Source organism: Pezoporus flaviventris, unplaced genomic scaffold (genome assembly GCF_033815535.1).
Source record: "Pezoporus flaviventris isolate CSIRO_AGI_PZ_B2104156 unplaced genomic scaffold, CSIRO_AGI_Pfla_v1 ptg000031l, whole genome shotgun sequence".
Taxonomy (NCBI): domain Eukaryota; kingdom Metazoa; phylum Chordata; class Aves; order Psittaciformes; family Psittacidae; genus Pezoporus; species Pezoporus flaviventris.
In genome coordinates, this window is record NW_026892579.1 from 36,104,154 (window position 1) to 36,122,981 (window position 18,828).

The following is an 18,828-nucleotide window of genomic DNA, read 5'->3' on the forward strand; positions in this document are numbered from 1 at the left end:
AGCAGCAATTCTACTCTGCAATAAAGTACTTCCCAAGTCACACTGCAGGTAAGATTTACATGCATACATTCATAATTCTGAAGTCTATTGGCTTTTCCAAGCATCCCAGAAGACTCAGGCATATAGTCCTCTACTTTCAAGCATTCAGTCATACCAGCGGCTATACTGGCAGTTTTAGTACTGTGGTGTGTTCACTTCAAATACAAACAAACCATCTCTTCCTATTAACCCATATTATTACTATTTCTGTAATTACATTAACGGGTAGCATCTGTCTCCCCTGCTTCCTCATCATGCCTCTCTCCTCCCTACACTATCTCATGCCATGGCTAGCAAAAGCAAAAGATGTCACAACAGGAAAATACCTGCCTACAGGTCTCACCAATTTTTCTGGTTGTTTCTCTCTTTCATTATTGTGAGCAACAGATATAGGATCCGGCATGAATACTGATGAACTAGCACTTAGGAATGAGACAAAGACTACTTGTTTCTGTTTGGAAGAGGCCCTAACTCAGGGTGGTATGCCAGCACTGATTGTTGTATCTTTCACAGCTGCCTGGGAACCTTGGCCCTTACTAGACTATTATGAGACTGTCCATAACAGTAAATTAAATTATGCCAGAAAATATCCTTTTCCACAGGAATTTGATCAGAAATTTTATAAAATATTTCAGAATTCTTGGCATAATTTTGCATAGAGCAAATACTTCCTCAAAAAACTCTCAGGCCTAGATGAGAAGGTAGCATGGGCCAGTAGGGTTATTAACTGTCTGATTCTTTGGGTTGACTGGCTCCATGGCTAGTGTAATTCCTTATCCCATGGCCTGTGGTTTATTCTAAGGTCACTGTCAGCTAGAGAGGATAGATTTGTGATTCTGGAAAACAAAGGAAGAAATCCTGTTTTTTTTTTTGAGCTGGGTCAGGCAATTAGTGGCGATATGGGTTATTGTATTAGTCTATGTTACAGAATAGATACAGCATCAGCTCTTGGTTATTGTCATTAAGAATTCTCTGGAGCTAAGTCTATTACCCATCCTACAGCTGAGGGTGGCTTGTAGGACCCTTTTAGATAAGACTCACTGCTGCTGGGAAGACTCTTCAGCACATTTTGTGGTAAAACAGACTCTTCAGAGTTTTTCTTTTTTTGATAGTTATACCAAATTATGAGAATATTCTGAAGTTGCAAAGCCTGCAGTATAATTAAAAATCACCAGGAGTGTTTCCTTTGATTTTAATTTTGTGGATGTTCTGGAATGAGCTTTGTGTCTATTGGAGGTGTTTATGACATAATTATTAAGTTGGATAAATGAGTTTTTATTTACATACAGGAGGTCTCCAATATCATTCAGCAATGTTGATCATAAGACAAATTGATGTAAAGGATAAAGTCTTGCTGGCTTCTTGCTGGACATTGATCTGCTGACCTGTGTTTTGGGAGTTTTATTTGTTATTTAGAGATTTAGTGTAATTCAATGACTGAAATAAACAACCACGTTAATGGGACTCTTAGTTGACCAGACACCGTTCTAGGCCTTAAGGCTTTTAAAGTTAAAAGTAAAATCCAGGCTTTATTAAAATAAGTAATAAAATGCCTAACTTTTAAAATTGTAAAATCTCAGTCATTTTGTTAATATAAAAAGATTTAAAAACAGCTCCTACCTGTACCACTGCAAATGAATTCTTGCTTTAGTTGTGGTGTCAGCTAGCTTGGTGATTTGCTCTGCAAAATCCCCTGTGATCCTTACAGATTTTCTTTCCCTCACCTCAGAGTTCTCTCTGTCTTTTTCCTGCTGTCCCCAGGAGCGTATCAGTCTCTTTTGCAAACTGCAGTCACCTATATCCTTGCTATATCTCTCTTTCTGTGAGCCCTTCTCACCTTACAGGGTAAGGTGTTGTGATTTTTATTATGAGCATACTCAGCTATTGCCCAGGTAATGATCAGGCAAAGATCACCTCCTTTCCCACAGGATACCTTCTTGACACAGCCTTCTCAAAATTTAAAAAAAAAATAAAAAAGCCAGAATAAGCTGAGAATACACACATTAAAGAGATGAAGCCTGTCATAGTGTAGGTTTGCATTTCTTATAGGCTGGCTGGCTGTCTATTATTTGGGTGGGTAAGAGGGCAGCTAGGCAATAACAATTGCTGAAAATCTCACAATATACCAAACACCTTTCATCAGTACCCATCAGGATATTGTATTGTGGCCATGGAGTGTAGCAAACTATTCTCAAACTATTGTTCCAGAGTTTGGACTGGTACCTAACACATGATTTGGAGTCTCAGCTGCTTGGGCAAGAGCTACAGTAGCAGACAGTATAAGCTTTACTTTGTGTTAGTATATTTTGCATCATGTATGTTTTGTTGTAAGAACAGGGAGGAAAGACTACCTGATTGCTCTAGAGCTGCCATGTAGGGAGTCAGACCAATCTCCTAGAAGAAATTAGAGCACTGTACCTTCCTTGGGATCTTCTATAATGCTAACAAGACCAGGAAGGAGTAGTCCATGAGCGAGTGAGGCAGAATAGGCAGCGAGCAGACTAAAAGATCTGTGAACTTGTTTGCAGTCAGGTGGTGAAGGTGACATAGTTTGAGAAAGGCTTGTAGTTTCTTGTGACTCAGAAAACCAAAGAAAGATGCTGAACTAAAAGGAAATCTGCAGTGATGGTGTGGGAGGAGGGAAATTTGTTGCTTCACCTTTTATTCTTAGTTTTCTTTATTTTTCTATTCTTATTCTTAGTTTTCCATGTAACAGATGTCAATTTTCTCTACTGACAAAAAAAAAAAAATTCTAACATAGCATTTTTAATTATGGTAAAACCTGGATTTAGAGATTTGAAAATATCTAAATTAATGTCTTTTGATATGCTCAAATTGCTGAAGAAGTGAGATAATTCCACTTTAGGAATTTGATTGATTCTTGGATCTCCCATAATTACCCACTGACCCATTCTTCAGTGGAGAATTTAATGCCAACTTTTTTATTTTAGTACTTTTATTACAAAAAAGTTACATGTTATCTTCTGTTCTAGCAAGTCACCGTGGTCGTCAATGAGTATAAACATAGAATTTCTTGGTCTACTGTACTTACATGGTAGCTACAAAACATTGTAGCTAGCTACTGAAGTCAGTGCTTGGGTAAGAACCACACAAGCAAAGCATAATTCTTCCTTCTGCTGCCATCATCTAGCATTGTACTGAAAGGACTCCAAATGAAAACATGCTGAAATTTCAAAATTCAGAATGTAATTGCGAGACCTCAGCACTGAATTGGCAGAGATTTGTTATGGAGAAAATGAGTTTTTGTTGAATTTTGCTAAATCTTCTAGATATGTGGAATAGATACATGCAAAAACATGTGACTGACTTTCATGATGTGACTTGACAGGCCTATTAATGTAAAATGATTTACAGGCAATTTCAGGTGACTTCTTCAGACGGAAAAATGAGTTTTCAGTGATGGTGAATATAATGCTGTGAAATTGATTTTATGTGCTTTATTGATAAGACCAAGTGCTGTCTGAGAGTAATTGTGTATTATTGGTGCTGTATGTTAACATTTTACATTTAAGCAGAAATTACACAATGATGTGACTTTGTGCTGTTTCCATTATTGTATGTTACAAAAGTATTAAGCTTTCTTGGAGTCACCTAAACTACTAAAGCAGGATCATGATGCATAACTACTTAAGGAAGATATGTATCGATATATATGTGTAATCTGAAGATATTAACATAGAATCAACATTTCAAGATGACTGCTTTTAATTTCACAGTTTGAGAATGTGCATCATTCATGAAATTAATTAGCATTTTAAGAAAAAGATATATCCATTAATAAAGTTTATTTATGTGTACAGTTAGTACTTGCCTGGGAACATCTTATTAGCTTTGTTTATAAATACAGTCCACAGTTATACTCTAAGATGAGACTTTCAAGACTCAATAGGATTTATTTTTAATTAAATTAATAGGATTCGTGTAACTGAATTTATTAGTTTTTAAATATCTCATTCTCAGTGAAAAAAGGCTATATCCTGCAAACAGCTAAGCATAAAAGTAGTTCCCATGAGCACAGCCTCTATAAAATGACATCTAGCTAACTTTTTTCTTTCTAGACATAAAGTATAGCATATCAAAATTTTACTGATTGTCATTTTAAAATGGAAGTAGTATTTCTGGCTTGGTTTGGTGATCTATATTTAAATTTTTTCATGTGTTTTACAGGTGGAATAGATACCAACTTACATATGCATACATTTTTAATATAAGCAATTATTTTTTATTATCTGATTTCTAGGTTCCCCTGGACCATCCAGTGATCACAGCAGTGGAGCTTCATCACCTCTCTTTGACAGTGGCTTACATTTAAATGGAAACTCAACTAACACTGTAAGCAGATGATTAATAAATGGTGTAAGCTATGTGAGTTTTCTTCCCATTCTGAGCTTCAGAATGCTAGTGTAGGGCTGTAAGACTACCCTAATTTTATTGGGCTTTTTATTTACTTATTTGTTTGACTGATTTTGAAGTGCACGTACTGTAAAATTCTCCACTTACAAAACAGTCAACATGAGGCCCTGGTCTGCTAGTTTCTTAATCTGAGGCAACTGGGAAGCTTGTAAGAATGAGCACAGTAAGATTTAATCATTGTTTAGACGTGAATTCCTGTGATCTTTTGCCATATTTTGTTGAATTGTGGTATAGTACTATCGAATTTAGTCCAGCTAGAGTTTCTGAAATGTACAAGGAACTCAGAAAATAGTGTAAAGGTGAATTACTGAGGTAAACTTTTGTGACTGGTAAAAGGGTGAGAAAATGAGAAAGAAATCAAATGGGAAAGCAGATATAGGGGGAAAAAAAAGGCCTGCTTTTTTAATACAGAAGATATTAAATTCTTTTTTTCTGCAGTCACCAGCTGTGATTAAATTAATTGCGGTATCGAGGGGGGGGTGGGGGGGTGGGTTAGGGAGGGGAGATACTACTCTGGGAAAAATACTAGTCACCAAAGCCAAAGAAGATAGGTTGTCTTAGTAAGCAAAATTTTCTTTTAAGACTGAAGACTGAAGATGTAGATACTAGCTGTACAAGGACGTGGACCTTCATGTTCAAAACTTCTTCAGCTCTGCAGCTGTAGTTTTTCAGTTGGGTATTAAATTTTACAGTAGGAATGCCCAGTGAATGGAGTGAAAGTTTCCTACTCAGCAAGTGACATCAGGTCTGCTTATTGCTCCACTTCTCCCAAGCTTTTAACTCCTTTGAGCACTGTATTTCTAAACTTAAGACTTGTTTTCATCTGATTATACATATCTATGAGATAATATAAATATATACATACAATAAACGAATAAAGAGAAATAAGCCTTTCTGTGCTGATACCTATACCTTAGTGCTAGGCGTCCAAACTGAGCATAGATACAGAAGGTTTCATGCTTATTTGGTTTTAGTTATGAAGATAATTATTACTTTTAATTACCTTGTACTGTAGCCTTACTAAAGAACTCAAATCTGTCCTCAGAATCCAGCATTCTGCAAGACCTGTCTACTAGGTACTCTGCATACAAAGTGCTTTCTGCAAATACCTTGTGTTATAAGAACAGGGCTATGGTCAGATGATTGGCTGTGACTGCATTATCATCTTCTAGTAAACCAATGCCTATTAAGTGCTAGAATGATTGTGCCATAAGAACTTTTAATAATCATTATGACTGTACTGTGGGAACTGCACACTTTGAATTCTACGCATTATAAAAACATAAATAAGTGGCTGGAGTTTTGTAGACTTGTAGCAGAGTAATTTAGAGTTAGTTGCCAAGGTAACACACAAAAGAATGTGCATAAACTTGAAATATAAGTGGAAAAACAGAAAGCAAAAAGGGAGAATACTAAGGTACTAGCTTGCTTTTATACAACACTTATTTTTTCTGAAGCTTGACATAAAGTCACATAAGGAGCTACGTATGTACCAGATGCTGTGAAGCAGAACAATCTACCTTATATCTAGCCTAATAAAAAAGTCATGGTCTCCCTTCATTGGAAACAAGATGAAAAACTGACGGATTCTTATTGTGAAATACAAAAGCAAGGTTCTAAGTATTCTGAGTAGGAATGACTGGCTTTTGAGATGATCTGCTGGAGATGCATGGTCAAACTTATCAGAGTAAACTATGAGTGTAACTAACTGAGCTCTGGGCAGACCTTTCATAGTGGTTATAAATGTATTTCAACTTCTAGCTAGTGAGTGTTTCTACTTTTTTTAATTAGGTATTTTCATTTTTTACGGTGAAGGAAGAGCTGAACTGACATTTCCTATAATTGTATTGCCCAGTAGGGATAAGAATATTTAAATCCTTAAATATCCATTTAAATGTCACCTTATTAGGGAAGATCTGACTCACTTTGAGTATTGTGTCTTGTAGGATTGTGTAGCATTTGTATGTATCTTCCTATCCACAGTCAGATTCAGAAATACTGACTGGAAATACTGCTCAGGAAAGCATCAAATGTAAAGGAACGGATGGGAATGCAAGGAATTACTGATACACCAGTTTTACCAAGCTATCATTCAGCATGTCTGTTCTGAAAAACAGTTGTATAGAGACACTTCAGCTAACTTGTATCATATAGACAGTAGTTCAGCCATCTTAACAGCAAGCTGCTTCTGCCTAATGTGATTATACCATTTTCAGTTCTGGTGTTATCTTGCCTCTGTTAGATGTACCTTTACCACCTTGGCCATGAAACATCTGTTATACGTGATGAAGTACCATCTTCAGGATATAGGTACATCCTCACTATAATAGCAGAGCAGTTTGCATTGTAGCTCTTTAACAGGGTTCTCTGGAACACAGAAATGAGCTGAAGTGCTTGCTTCACACCTAATTATTTTGTGCTTGGACACTGTGACAAATGCTTTAGAGATTAGTAGTGGCAGATACATTCATCTGTATTTTATAAGTGGTTTCTTAAACACAAAGTGAAATTTCAGAAGGGAACATTAAAACATTCAAAGGAGGTGGTCTTTACGCTAGTGATTACAGGTTGTTTACCCAACGGATTCTACCTACAAAACAACAAAAAAAATACTGTAGAGAGATTCTTCTAGATGTCCATATATCCTAAATGTCCAGGCTAGCTCCCTGGAGTAGTTAGGGGGTATAAAAAGCAAATTCATGTTTAAGACATCGAGTTATATGATAGTTACAGTGTAAAGTGAGAATGAAGTAGGTTTTCATTTCATTGAAAATCCAACTTCCCTGAGTTGTCTAAAAGGGATGTTCTAATAAGTGAAGTGAGACCATTGTAAATCATTATTTTACATGTGTTCATGTAATTTAAGAACTCTAATTTAATTTTGATAGTGCACATTTAGTTTAGTTGGTTAAATGAAACTAAACAGGCACTTAAATTTTTCTAAGTAGGCTTAAAGTATTTTTCATTGGGGGCTTTCTTGCATCTGTTAAATTAAAAAGTTTTGCTTTAAAAAAGACATTGCCTACTTTATCACCAAGTTCAGGTTTTTAAGAAGAAAAAATACAGATGCTCAACTCTTGGTGGAACTAGTAGGATGCTAAATCTTTAATATCTATTATAGTCCTGGTTCCAGAGTGAGAGAACGGCGTGACTCAAGTCTCCGAGCATGTAAAGGCAAAAAGGGAAGAGGACCCAAGAAAGGGGGTGGACCTTCTCTGACAGAGAGTAAATGCTATTCTGATGGATACTTTTAGTGGAGTGTGTGACCAGGTTATTGCATTGAGATTGAACTGATGCCCTACATCTGAAAGAGTTTCAATAGTTTTATTTTTTGAATATTCCTGTAGTGTCTTCCAGTTCAGTGTACCATTGATCATTCTTAAGCTTTATTTTATTCTTCATTTTTATTATCCTGTAGCTCATTTTAAAGAAGAAAAGTTTCAGGATTTCAGATCAATAGCTTTCCCATTAGAATGGTTTAGCATGTGATACCGATAGACTCTGCCAACTCTTGATCTGAAAATCTATGTTTTTCTCACTGAATATGAAAGCAATGTAACTTTAAATTGACTTCCAATTCACAGTGTATCATTTGAGAATGTACGCGCATAAAACATAGTTAATGTAATAAATACAATAAATAGCTCACTCAGAGGTACAGCGCTGGTTACTCTGGTGAAAGTAATCATCACCATCTCTTCCATTTATTCACTGAAGAGAAACTCAAAATAGATGAACACAGCTAGCTACACTTAAATATTTTGGACTGCTGCTGTGCTGAAGACATTTATGAAATGAGATAAACACCCTGGAAATAATTGTGCTTCTTTTTCTCAATTAATAAAATATGAAGTGACTGTTCCCTTTCCACCTATGGGGAAAAATATTCCAAATTTTCTGATTACACCTTTCAGAAAGCATAGCAGTAGAAGCTGAAAAAAGCCTATCAAATAATACCTTCTTACTCCACGACTGTAGAATTGTTAAGGAAATGCATTTGATATTGAGTATTGAAATTGTTTGATTTAGATTTAGCTATTCAAAAGTGCTGTATTTTTCTAATTCTGATTAGAGTTGATTGGGACTTTCACTATGAGATTAATAAAGTGAATAAAAGGTATCTTTAAAAGTCTTATCTTTTAGTTGTATTGATCCCCACTGTTACTGCTAATCCTTTCAGCAGACTTATTTCTTATAGTATTTAACATATGATTGATCACGTTGGTCATTTCTTCTGCACAGAAATTAATATGGCTTTAGGATTTCCTTAACTTAAAGCCTTAACCAAAGCTGGTGAAAGTTAATGTGGTATTGAAAATACAAAGAAAGTCTTACTAGCTGCTAAATAAATGAACACAGAACAATATTTGCTGTTTTATTACACCTAATACTAGTTTTAAAAGTATTCACTTAGAATGCTGAAAATTAATCTGATAGTCACACACCTTCAAAGAAGGCAGCTTCAATCCAAATCTGTTTCCACTAGAAAAGAAGCAGAAGACCAAGAAAGCTCAGATAAAATGAACTTTATTATTTATCTTTCAGAAAAAGGTGCAGCAGGATCAGAATAGAAGTATGTTCAGTAGAAAACAGTAACTCGCACTTGTTAGGTATCTGGTTTTATTTTTTATTTATACATAATTTTGCCATACATTGTCATTTCATAAAAATGCATTGTTTCTTATAGTTCATACGAATTTGGTCATTGTAGTTTGAAGCAGCAGCAAAAACAAAATTACTTAGGAGATAAAAAAAAAATATTACACTTTTTAATGACTCCTGGTAGAAATTGGGTAATATTTTCTTTATCCTTATGCATTTGCATAAGTTGCTCTAAGTGCATTGAGTACCTTTCATTTGCACAGGTAGGCAAACAAATTATTTACTTATTAATGATGCTTTCCTGTTTGGCCTATGATATTCAAATGTGCAGAATAAGAGCTGTGGAGAAATTTAGTTAATTAATTTGCATTTGATTCTTGGACAAACTCATCTATGTTTTTTTCTCATATCTGTTTTCCTGCCTTTGACTATAAAGGTGCAAAATGGACAACCTCAGCTCAGAGCTAGATTATAAAGGTAGAATTTGAAACTCCATTCTATGAGTAAGCAAAATTATGACCATTTCTCACCTGTTGCAAACGTGGTGAACAAAAAGAGCAGACTTCTTTCATATATTTTAGCAGGGATTATTAGAAGTCCTCGGTTAGAGAGAAATAAATATGGTACCATTCATGAGACCGATGACTAAATGAGGAAGGTGAAGTGTTAGAAGAAATGAATACAAGCTTTTTCCATTTTTTTATTTTCCCTTTTTTTTTTATTTTTATACCAGCAAGATCCATCTACTGTTGCCAAGGTATTTTCAATTACTGTTACAAATGCTAGGCTCTGGTAACGATCAGCATGGAAAGAGAGAGGCATATAGTGATGGTGTATTTCTAGATTTGATGTTAGCATAGATGAAGTCCAGCAGTTCAGGTACATGCTAGAAATTATTTACAGTGAAAACTGATAGTGAAATGTAGGCAACAAGTTCTCCCACAGAGCTTCATCCAGGGTCATTCCTGCAACAAATTGACACTTACTGAGTTTCTAGTTAAGGATACAAACAACAGTTAAGCCTCAAATTTATCCTGAGGGGTGTGCAGACTTTGTGGAGTTCAAAGAATTTTCCACCCTGAGCTAATTTTTCTAAGCAAGGACAGCATGCCCATCTGGGGACATGAAAGGCTACCAAAAGCTGTCTGTAACACTTGAAGTTTGGGTACACTTGCATTAATAGTGTAATACCATAATGTTGGGGTTTGATTTCTGACTGCTGTTATAGTTTGAGAAGAGTCATAATTACTTCCTGCTTTTTATGCTGAGATTTAATATAAACTACTCTGGCCCCTATCCCCTTTCCCCCAAAGGAGGAATATATCTGGAATGATGTTCCAGGAAAGGTTGTTGAGGTTATTCAGGAACCAATTACAGACTAGCCTGAGGGAAGCAAATTAAAGGAAAAGGTGCAAGATTCTGTCAAACAATACATTTATATTCTCTAAAAATATCTTAGTCAGGCTTGTACCTCATTGGTTCATTAAAAAAAAAAAAAATGTAGTAGGACATAGCAGCACAGCTGCAATGAAATATTTATTAATATTTCCATTATAAATCACTTCTAGGGAAACTTACATAATTTAAAGGTTTTTAATTTGTTCCTCACTGATGGAATAGCAATCCCATTGACTTAAATGCATAGCTATTTCAGTGAATAGGGCAGTTTAAGTTCCTAACATGTACTTCTATATAGAGTGTCCATGTAAACACCAATTACAGGCGCTCAGTGTCTGCAAAACTATCCATTAATTAAAAAGCATTAAATGTCTTCAAGAGCAGTCATTAAATTTCAAAAGCATGCATCTGATTCAGCATTAGAATTTAAAATGTTTCTTTTTCTGTGATAGAAAGGGAGTAGTATGCTTGTTTCACATGCTATTTCACCTTCCTCCCATTTAATTAAGCAATGTCTGTCAATTAGAATAATGTAGAATAGAGCTGTATAATTATAATTTGCTGCTTTCACTGAATTTTAAAGGCATCAAATTCCTTGTCCAAATTGTTACTTCATCTGGAAGAGCTTGTTTCCTGTATAGAAGCCTTTATCTATTAAATGATTTGGTGATGCATACTTTACCAGGTAATTACTGTCTTCTTAAAGCTGTCATAGAATTGTGCACCTGCATCGAAGAATTCCATTAAAAATAAATAAACACAAATTCTCTCCTGAATTGATGCTGCATCAAAGGAATGCACAGGTATCTTGATAATCATCATTAAATCCCTCTGAATTCAGAGACAAGCTGAGTGCTCTAATTGACTTCTCTTTACAGTAGATATCACAATAATGGGTTTCTTTAGCTGGGCATCACAAGATTTTCTCTCATGTCTCTAGTACCAGCTGAACAATTGTTAATGGTGGTTTTCAAGGATTAAAGTAAGCTAATGTAAGAGTTTTTTAGTGTGAAATGGAGTGGTCTTGTTCTCTTCTCCAACTAGTTTACAGCCTCTGTTTCCTCTCTGTCCTTGGAATAAGTATTAGCAAATGCTCAGCCATATGTTGATCTGATTGGTTCACTTATATACTTGTATAAGTAACCCCGCTTATATACATAAATATATATATGTATATATATATAAGGAAATAAAGCTATGCCAAGCCATTTTTTAGCATTTCAGATTTCAGAGACCATCTGGATGATGCTCTTAGTCATATGATTCAGTTTTAGGTAGTCCTGCAAGGAGCGCAGAGTTAGACTCAATACTTATGTATTCTTTCCAACTTAAAATATTCTATGATTCTATGTTTTCAACCTCAGAGTTGTTTTTACTAGGAAAATATTTAAGTATATAAATATCAAATATATTGCAAGCATTTTTGTACACATATTTTGTGGAGGAATGTTTTATTTTATTCTTAGGAATTCTCAGCAAAGCTAACTAAAGTGGATATAGCAAAAATACCTCAAGAGATAGATAACAGCTTTATCATAACCATCTCCTTTTGAACCAGTATCAATAAAGAGAGTAATCTAGAATTAGTCATACCTCTTACAACATATACATGTGCTTGGTAGAGATACCAGTTTACAGAACAGGCTTAAGACTTTAATGATACGTTCTGAAATAATAAATCCTCTAAAGCAAAAAAGGATAAATATAAATGATCAGTAAAAGGTTATATTTTTTCCTTGTCAGTATCACAGGATTATTTCATAGAATCATAGAATCATAGGTTGGAAAACACCCTTAAGATCATCAAGTCCAACTCAGTGTTAACCTAACACTATCAAATTCACCACTAAACCAAACAAAGAGGAGGTGAAGCAAAAATGCCATAAGGTCTGTGCGAATTAACAAGAAACTCCTGGGCAAACTTCAATACAAAAAGGAAGCCTGCTCTAGGGTGGAAGCAAAGAAAGATAGTCTGGGAAGGATGCAGAGAAATTCAGCAGCCAAGGATCAGTTTAGTAAAGCTAAAGCCCTGATAAAATTAAATCTGGCTAAGGACATTAAGGGCAACAAGAAAAGCTTCTGTAGGTACACTGGTGAAAAAAAAAGACCAGGGAAAATGCAGGAAATGGGAAACCTGGACACCCAGGATATAGAGAAGGCTAAGGTACTCAACAACTTTTTTGCCTTGGTCTTCACCAGCAAGTGCTTCAGCCCCATGGCCCAAGTGACAGAAGGCAAAGGCAAGGACTGGGAGTATTAAGAACTGCTCACTGTAGGAGAACATCAGGTTCCTTCAGGTTCTAAGGAACCTGAAGGTGTACAAGTGCATGGGTCCTGATGAGATGCATCCACAGGTCCTGAGGGTACATTTAGATTAGATATAAGGAAGACATTCTTCACAGTGACGCTGGTGAGGCACTGGAACAGGTTACCCAGAGAAGTTGTGTCTGTCCCATCCCTGGAAGTGTTCAAGGCCAGGTTGGATGGGGCTTTGAGCAACCTGGTCTAGTGAAAGGTGTCCCTGCCCATTGCAGGGGGCTTGGACCTAAATTATAAAATCATAGAATAGTTAGGGTTGGAAGGGACCTTAAGATATATAGTTCCACCCCCCCTGCCATGGGCAGGAACACCACACACTAAACCATGTCACCCAAGACAGGTAGGGTTGGAAAGGACCTTAAGATCATCTAGTTCCTGTTTTTTGAACCCCTCCAACAAGTTGAGAAAATAACTGCAAAAATTAAGGAGTTTCAATAGAAGATCAAACCCCTATAACACAAAAGCCTTTTGTGAAATAATTTGCACTGGCTACATGTACAGGTGAAAGCTCAGATATTTATAAGAATTTTTCCTGTCCTCTATTTCCCAATGCTGGTGACAGCAGCAAGGCATCATAGTAAAGAAAAAGTAGTGTGTTTTGAGGGAAGAAAGCATTAATGCTAATTAGCTTAGTCTCCTAAGAATAAACTGTTCGATTATTGTTGCCTCTTCACTTTAAATGTGGTATGAGAATGCTTGCAAATGATATATTGCTGCTGCAGGTATAGCCCTTCATCTGCATCTGCTATGAAGATTATGCAAAGCAGAAAAGTATATTTAAAAGCAAGCTTAATCATACTAAGCAACATCACCCTCCGTATTTATGACTCCAAAAGTGAATCAACGCAGTTTCAACCTCCCTGAAGCCCATGTTTAAGAAAAGAGCAATATGTCAGCCTAAAATATCACTTTGGAAGCTTTCAAGGTGCAGCCTAGCAGAAATTGCAAATCACATTACTAGGGAGGATTCAGAAACTGTTCTTTCTGAGGACATGATATTTTTTCTTGCTGAAATCTAGAATCAATGGCAGTTAAAAAAAAAAAAAAGGTGAAATAAGTTCCCAAGCCCTGCAAATTGTACAAAAAGTTGCAAATATTGACAGTCCCAACTAGCTGTGTTCTTTCACCTTCCTTCTTATGTTCTTAGGGAAAACTTAGAGATGTGTCTCATTATGTCTCACTTAGTGGAGGACTTTCTGGTCTCATTCTACTTCTGTGAAGATTTCTTGGTTGCCCCATAATGAGTTGTTATATAGTAGTTTTACAAAGCAACAAAGCACTTGCCTACATTGTCCTTCATATGTCAACAATTGCTAATGGGAGAGAGAATCAGACCCTGCTCTAGATCACAGCTGTCCCAGGTGGGTAGTGATTATGTGTCATTACAACCTGATTCTTGTTCAGTGTTCTGTCAGAAATGAGATTTTTGTGTTCAATCCATTTCTTAATGGACAGGTGTGACAAATAAATTGGCATTAATCGGCAACATTGTTGGCAGTCTCAGCAGAATGCCAAAGGTGTGAAATGAACCAGAGGATAAAAGCTGTGACTGCAGAGATGATCTCTAAACAGTCAACTTTTTTAGTGCTTTGGAGAAACACTGTTGAGAGTTTTCAACATGAGCAGCAGCAGCTGCTTAGTAGACAGAAGGCTTGAAGGTCAGCCAACTCAGTACACTGGGTCAGACCAAAGGACCATCTAGCCAAGTAGCTTGTTCCCAGCTGATGCCCTCCAGAGAATACAAAACCAGAGGAAATATGTACAATTACTTACAGGGTTTATTTCCTGCACCTCCAATTACTTCTGCCATAGGGACTTCCTGAGCCAGTTTGTTATATAGAGGAAAAACAATCTTTGTTTTTATCCGACTGTTTTTACTTCTAATTGATACCCCTTCTGCTTATATGAAAAGGGCAAGTGAACCACTGTTCCCTAATCCCTTTCTTTGTTATTTGTTACATACCTTTGTCACAATTCCTTCAGATGCTTCTTTTCCAGATTAATGAATCTTTGTTTACTTAATTATTTGTGTGAAAATGATTCCATTCCTTTCAACATCTGCTTTTCCCACAACAGCAGGATCTTATTTTTTGAGTGTTAATCATCTGTTCATATCCTATTACAGTATGGGGGAAGTTAATATTGTCTTTCTTCGTGTATTTACTGTATTTTCAGAAGCCATTTTATCTTTCAGTTATTCAGTATCATGAGCTGCTTCTGCAGATATTTGCAGTTTGTTTTTCTTTTTATTGTTTTTTATTACTTATTGTGTCTAATAAATTTGCTCAGTCTGGTGTTCACCATCTTGTCCAGATGGCTTTTGACACTGTCTCCGATAACATCCTCATAGGTAAGCTCAGGAAGCTTCAGTTAGATGAGTGGACAGTGGGGTGGACTGAGAACTGGCTGAACAGCCAAGGTCAGAGGGTTGTGATCAGTGGCACCGTCTAGTAGGACGCCTGTGACTAGAGGTGTTCCCCCGAGGTCACTACAGAATCCTGTCTTGTCAAATTCTCAGTGACCTGGATGAAGGGACAGCGTGTACCCTCAGCAAGTCTGATGATGATACAAAATTTGGAGGAGTGGCTGATGAACCAGAAGGCTGTGCTGCCATTCAGTGAGACATAGTATAGAGAGCTGGAGAGGAATCTCATGAAGTTCAACAAAGCTGAGTGTAGGGTCCTGCACTGAGGGAGGAACAACTCCATTCACCAGTACAGGTTAGGGGTTGAAATGCTGAAAAGCAGCTCAGCAGAGGAGGACCTGGGGGTCCTGGTGGACAACAAATTGCCTATGAGCAAGCAATGCGCCCTTGTGACCAAGAATGCTGATGGTATCCTGGAGTGCATTAGGAAGGGTATGATCAGCAGGTTGAGAGAGGTGGTTGTCCCCCTCTACTCTGCCCTGGTGAGGCTGCATCTGGGATATTGTGTTGAGTTCTCAGTTCCCCAGTTCAAGAATGACAAGGAACTGCTGGATAGGGTCCAGTGGAGGGTTATGAAGATGATTAGGGGACTGGAGCATCTCTCTTCTCATGAGGAAAGGCTGAGATCTGGGCCTGTTTAGCCTGGAGAAAAGATGACTGAGAGGGGATCTTATCATCATTACCTACATTGAGATATATTTTGTTTTGCACTGGTATCTTAGTAAAGCCTTTGACTGGAGTGTAAGGGACCAAATGGAAACATGAAATTGCCAGTGACTCACTCATAAATTTTTTGCTGCCAAGTCCTCTTAAATCACCTAGATTATTATAGAATATTGTTCAACAGCTTGCTAAAAGAAGTATAGCTAATAGTTCACAAGAAAAAGACAGATTTTTAAATGTTTAAATTGTCTAGATGTTTTCTATACCTTAAGAATTGAAAGAATAGGAACAAGAGGTAAAAAAATTAACAGCTAAACAAAGGTGTTGCAGAAATTTATATGTTTGTTTATTTTCTGATCTTTGGTTTTAAATTCAGTGATCATATTCAAGCATTTATGTTTGACTGTAATAAGCTACCTTCTGCTTTATTCTTAGACATTTCAGTTTCTAGACAGGCATATTAGATTATGGTGATCATTTTAAACTTCAGATTGCATGTGGTTCTGTCAATTATTTTAATTTTTACAGCATTCTAAAATATGTATTGGATTTTTCACTATGATATTATTATTAAATTTATACTAAACTTTGGAGCTTAGTATAAGATTTTTATGTCAACTTAGCCTTTTGTGGCTAATTGTATGTAATAGCATTAGTCTATGGACTTGATGATGAAACATTCATACCACAATACCACCAGAAGATCTCGGTGAAATGAAAGCTGGATTGTTCTAGGGATTGCAAATACTCTAAATTAAATTCCTTTCCCCAAACAGATGGCAGTCTAAAAGATTCTTTAGTGTTACCAACACTGACAATTTCATTACAAATTTTTCATTTAGCTGGAAAGTGTCCCTCGATCACCAGTTCTGAGTCATCCTGTTAGAATGTGAAACTCACTATTATTTATTTAACGAAGTAAATAGAAAGTTCAGCCCTTGCTGACTGTAAGAAGGAGATTTAGGCAGAGGGGGAGGGGGAATGAACCCTAAATCCTTATGAACAAGAAAAAGAAATAGAAATAGAACCATTCCCAGAATGTTCTTTATTTTAAGTAAGTTAAATGGCATTTTAAACACCTGGGCATAACAGAGGTCATTCTGTGGTTTATTTGCTTTTGTAAGTACTACTCAGTGCTTGTATAAAATAACTGACTTTCAACTCCCTTCTCTAACAGAAAGTGCTCTGTACAACATGGGACAAATAATTTTGATTCAGAGACAGCACAAATGCCAAACTTTGACCTATCTATCTATGGCTGTGAATCCTCAGTCGCCTCTCTGTAAATAGTATTACTAGCTTTATTAAAGTGAAATGCTCAGCTGTCATGTTAGTGAGGAGATATAAATGCCAATACTTTTCAATTTATGATTTTTATGCTTTCTGTAAGAAACTCCCCATTTATTCTGTTGTTTAATAAGCATTTTTTTAAGCTCGTAATCATGCTCATAAATCTCAGGTGGTACACTGAGCAGTGGTTTCCAGCATTTTCTAATTTTTGCCTGTGAAAACAAATAGTTAACAATCTTTTTTGACAAATTGGGCATAGTTCTTTATTTCCAGTCATGGATACAGTGATGAAAACCTCTGGATATTATTTCACAAGGAACAAACTACATGATCTGCAAGTTTATATCGATTAAGATACCTATCTCTGCAGTTTCCTGAATGTTTTAGTGCAACTTTATGGCAACTTTTAATACTTCATAAATATTTCCTTTTATAATGTTTCATTCTTTGTGCTTTTATGCACTATTTAGTTGCAATACAAAAGAATGCTACATATATGAGCAGGCTGAACAGTTTGTAGATAAGCTCTGGTTTAGGCTATTTATCAATAGCTATATATCCAGGCTAATTCCCCTAACTTAATTTGCATTTGCAGACATCTGCTTTAAAGTTTTCTTTTCTATGCCATAGTTACATGAAATGAGCAGGTGATTGTAAAATTTTATATTTTCACTATTCTGAGATTTGGACAGCCTTTACTGCTTAGACAGTATCTACAATCTTTCCTTTCTAATAGAAGCATTTGAAGGAAAACTTCAAAGATAGATGATATTTCAAAATTCGTCAGTCTGTATATGGATAGAGATAACACAGAAATCTACTATTAAATAACATTATGAATAAAAGTCACAATGCACAAATAAGAAACCAATATTCTCTAATGTAGTCTTTACATTAGGATATTATCCGTGTCTTTTTCTCTGATGATGTAGAAGAGTTGCAAAGACCAAATGAATTTAAACCAAAAATGCATTTTATGTTACATTTAGACAAAATTAAGGATGCTTATGACTAAAAACTATTTCCTTTTTATTGTCAATTATAAGTATTAAAAATATGTATATATTTAATATTAAGGCAATAATGAAATTAAGTCACAAGTATAATATCAATATAGGTAGCATTCATTTCTACATGAATGCTTCCTTTTAATTCTCTACTAAATTCTGAGATTCTTGAATAATTTTATTGCCATGATTACTCACTTCGGAGACAGGCAGAGGTAGAGATGCATATTAGTGTTTTTTTTCGCTATGTCATCTGATAAATTGCACTTACTGATTCTCATTTATTTTGCACAGGCTCCATCATCACCTTCTTCACCCATAGCTAATGAACCAAAATATGAGAAGCGCTGGCTAGACACCTTATCAGTTCCTCTGTCAATGGCTCGAATCTCAAGGTACAAAGCTGGAACAGATAAATTAAGGTTTGTAATCCAAAAAGGGAAACACTGAGTTAGCTAACTGTATCTAATATTTTGCTGGAGAGTGTTGGTTCTGAAAGAATTCTTTGTGTGGAGATATGAATGTCATCTTATTAAAAAGTATGCAGTCCATCTTCTCTTGAGATTAATGGGATGCATGGTGGCTACCAAAGATACAGTAAAAGAGGACAATATACTTAGCTCTACAAGTATGTTTCTACAATCTGTTGTA

At 35.9% G+C, this 18,828-nt stretch overlaps 1 protein-coding gene across 1 annotated transcript in view; it reads left to right on the forward strand.

Annotated features, from left to right (window-relative positions):
• The window catches only part of SNTG2 (syntrophin gamma 2), a 169,964-nt gene that overhangs the window by 62,623 nt on the left and 88,513 nt on the right, over nucleotides 1–18,828 (forward strand). Inside the window, exons 8-9 of the mRNA XM_061461784.1 lie at nucleotides 4,301–4,392; nucleotides 18,472–18,599. Coding sequence (XP_061317768.1) covers nucleotides 4,301–4,392; nucleotides 18,472–18,599 — 220 coding nt within the window. The remainder of the gene's footprint in view (nucleotides 1–4,300; nucleotides 4,393–18,471; nucleotides 18,600–18,828) is intronic.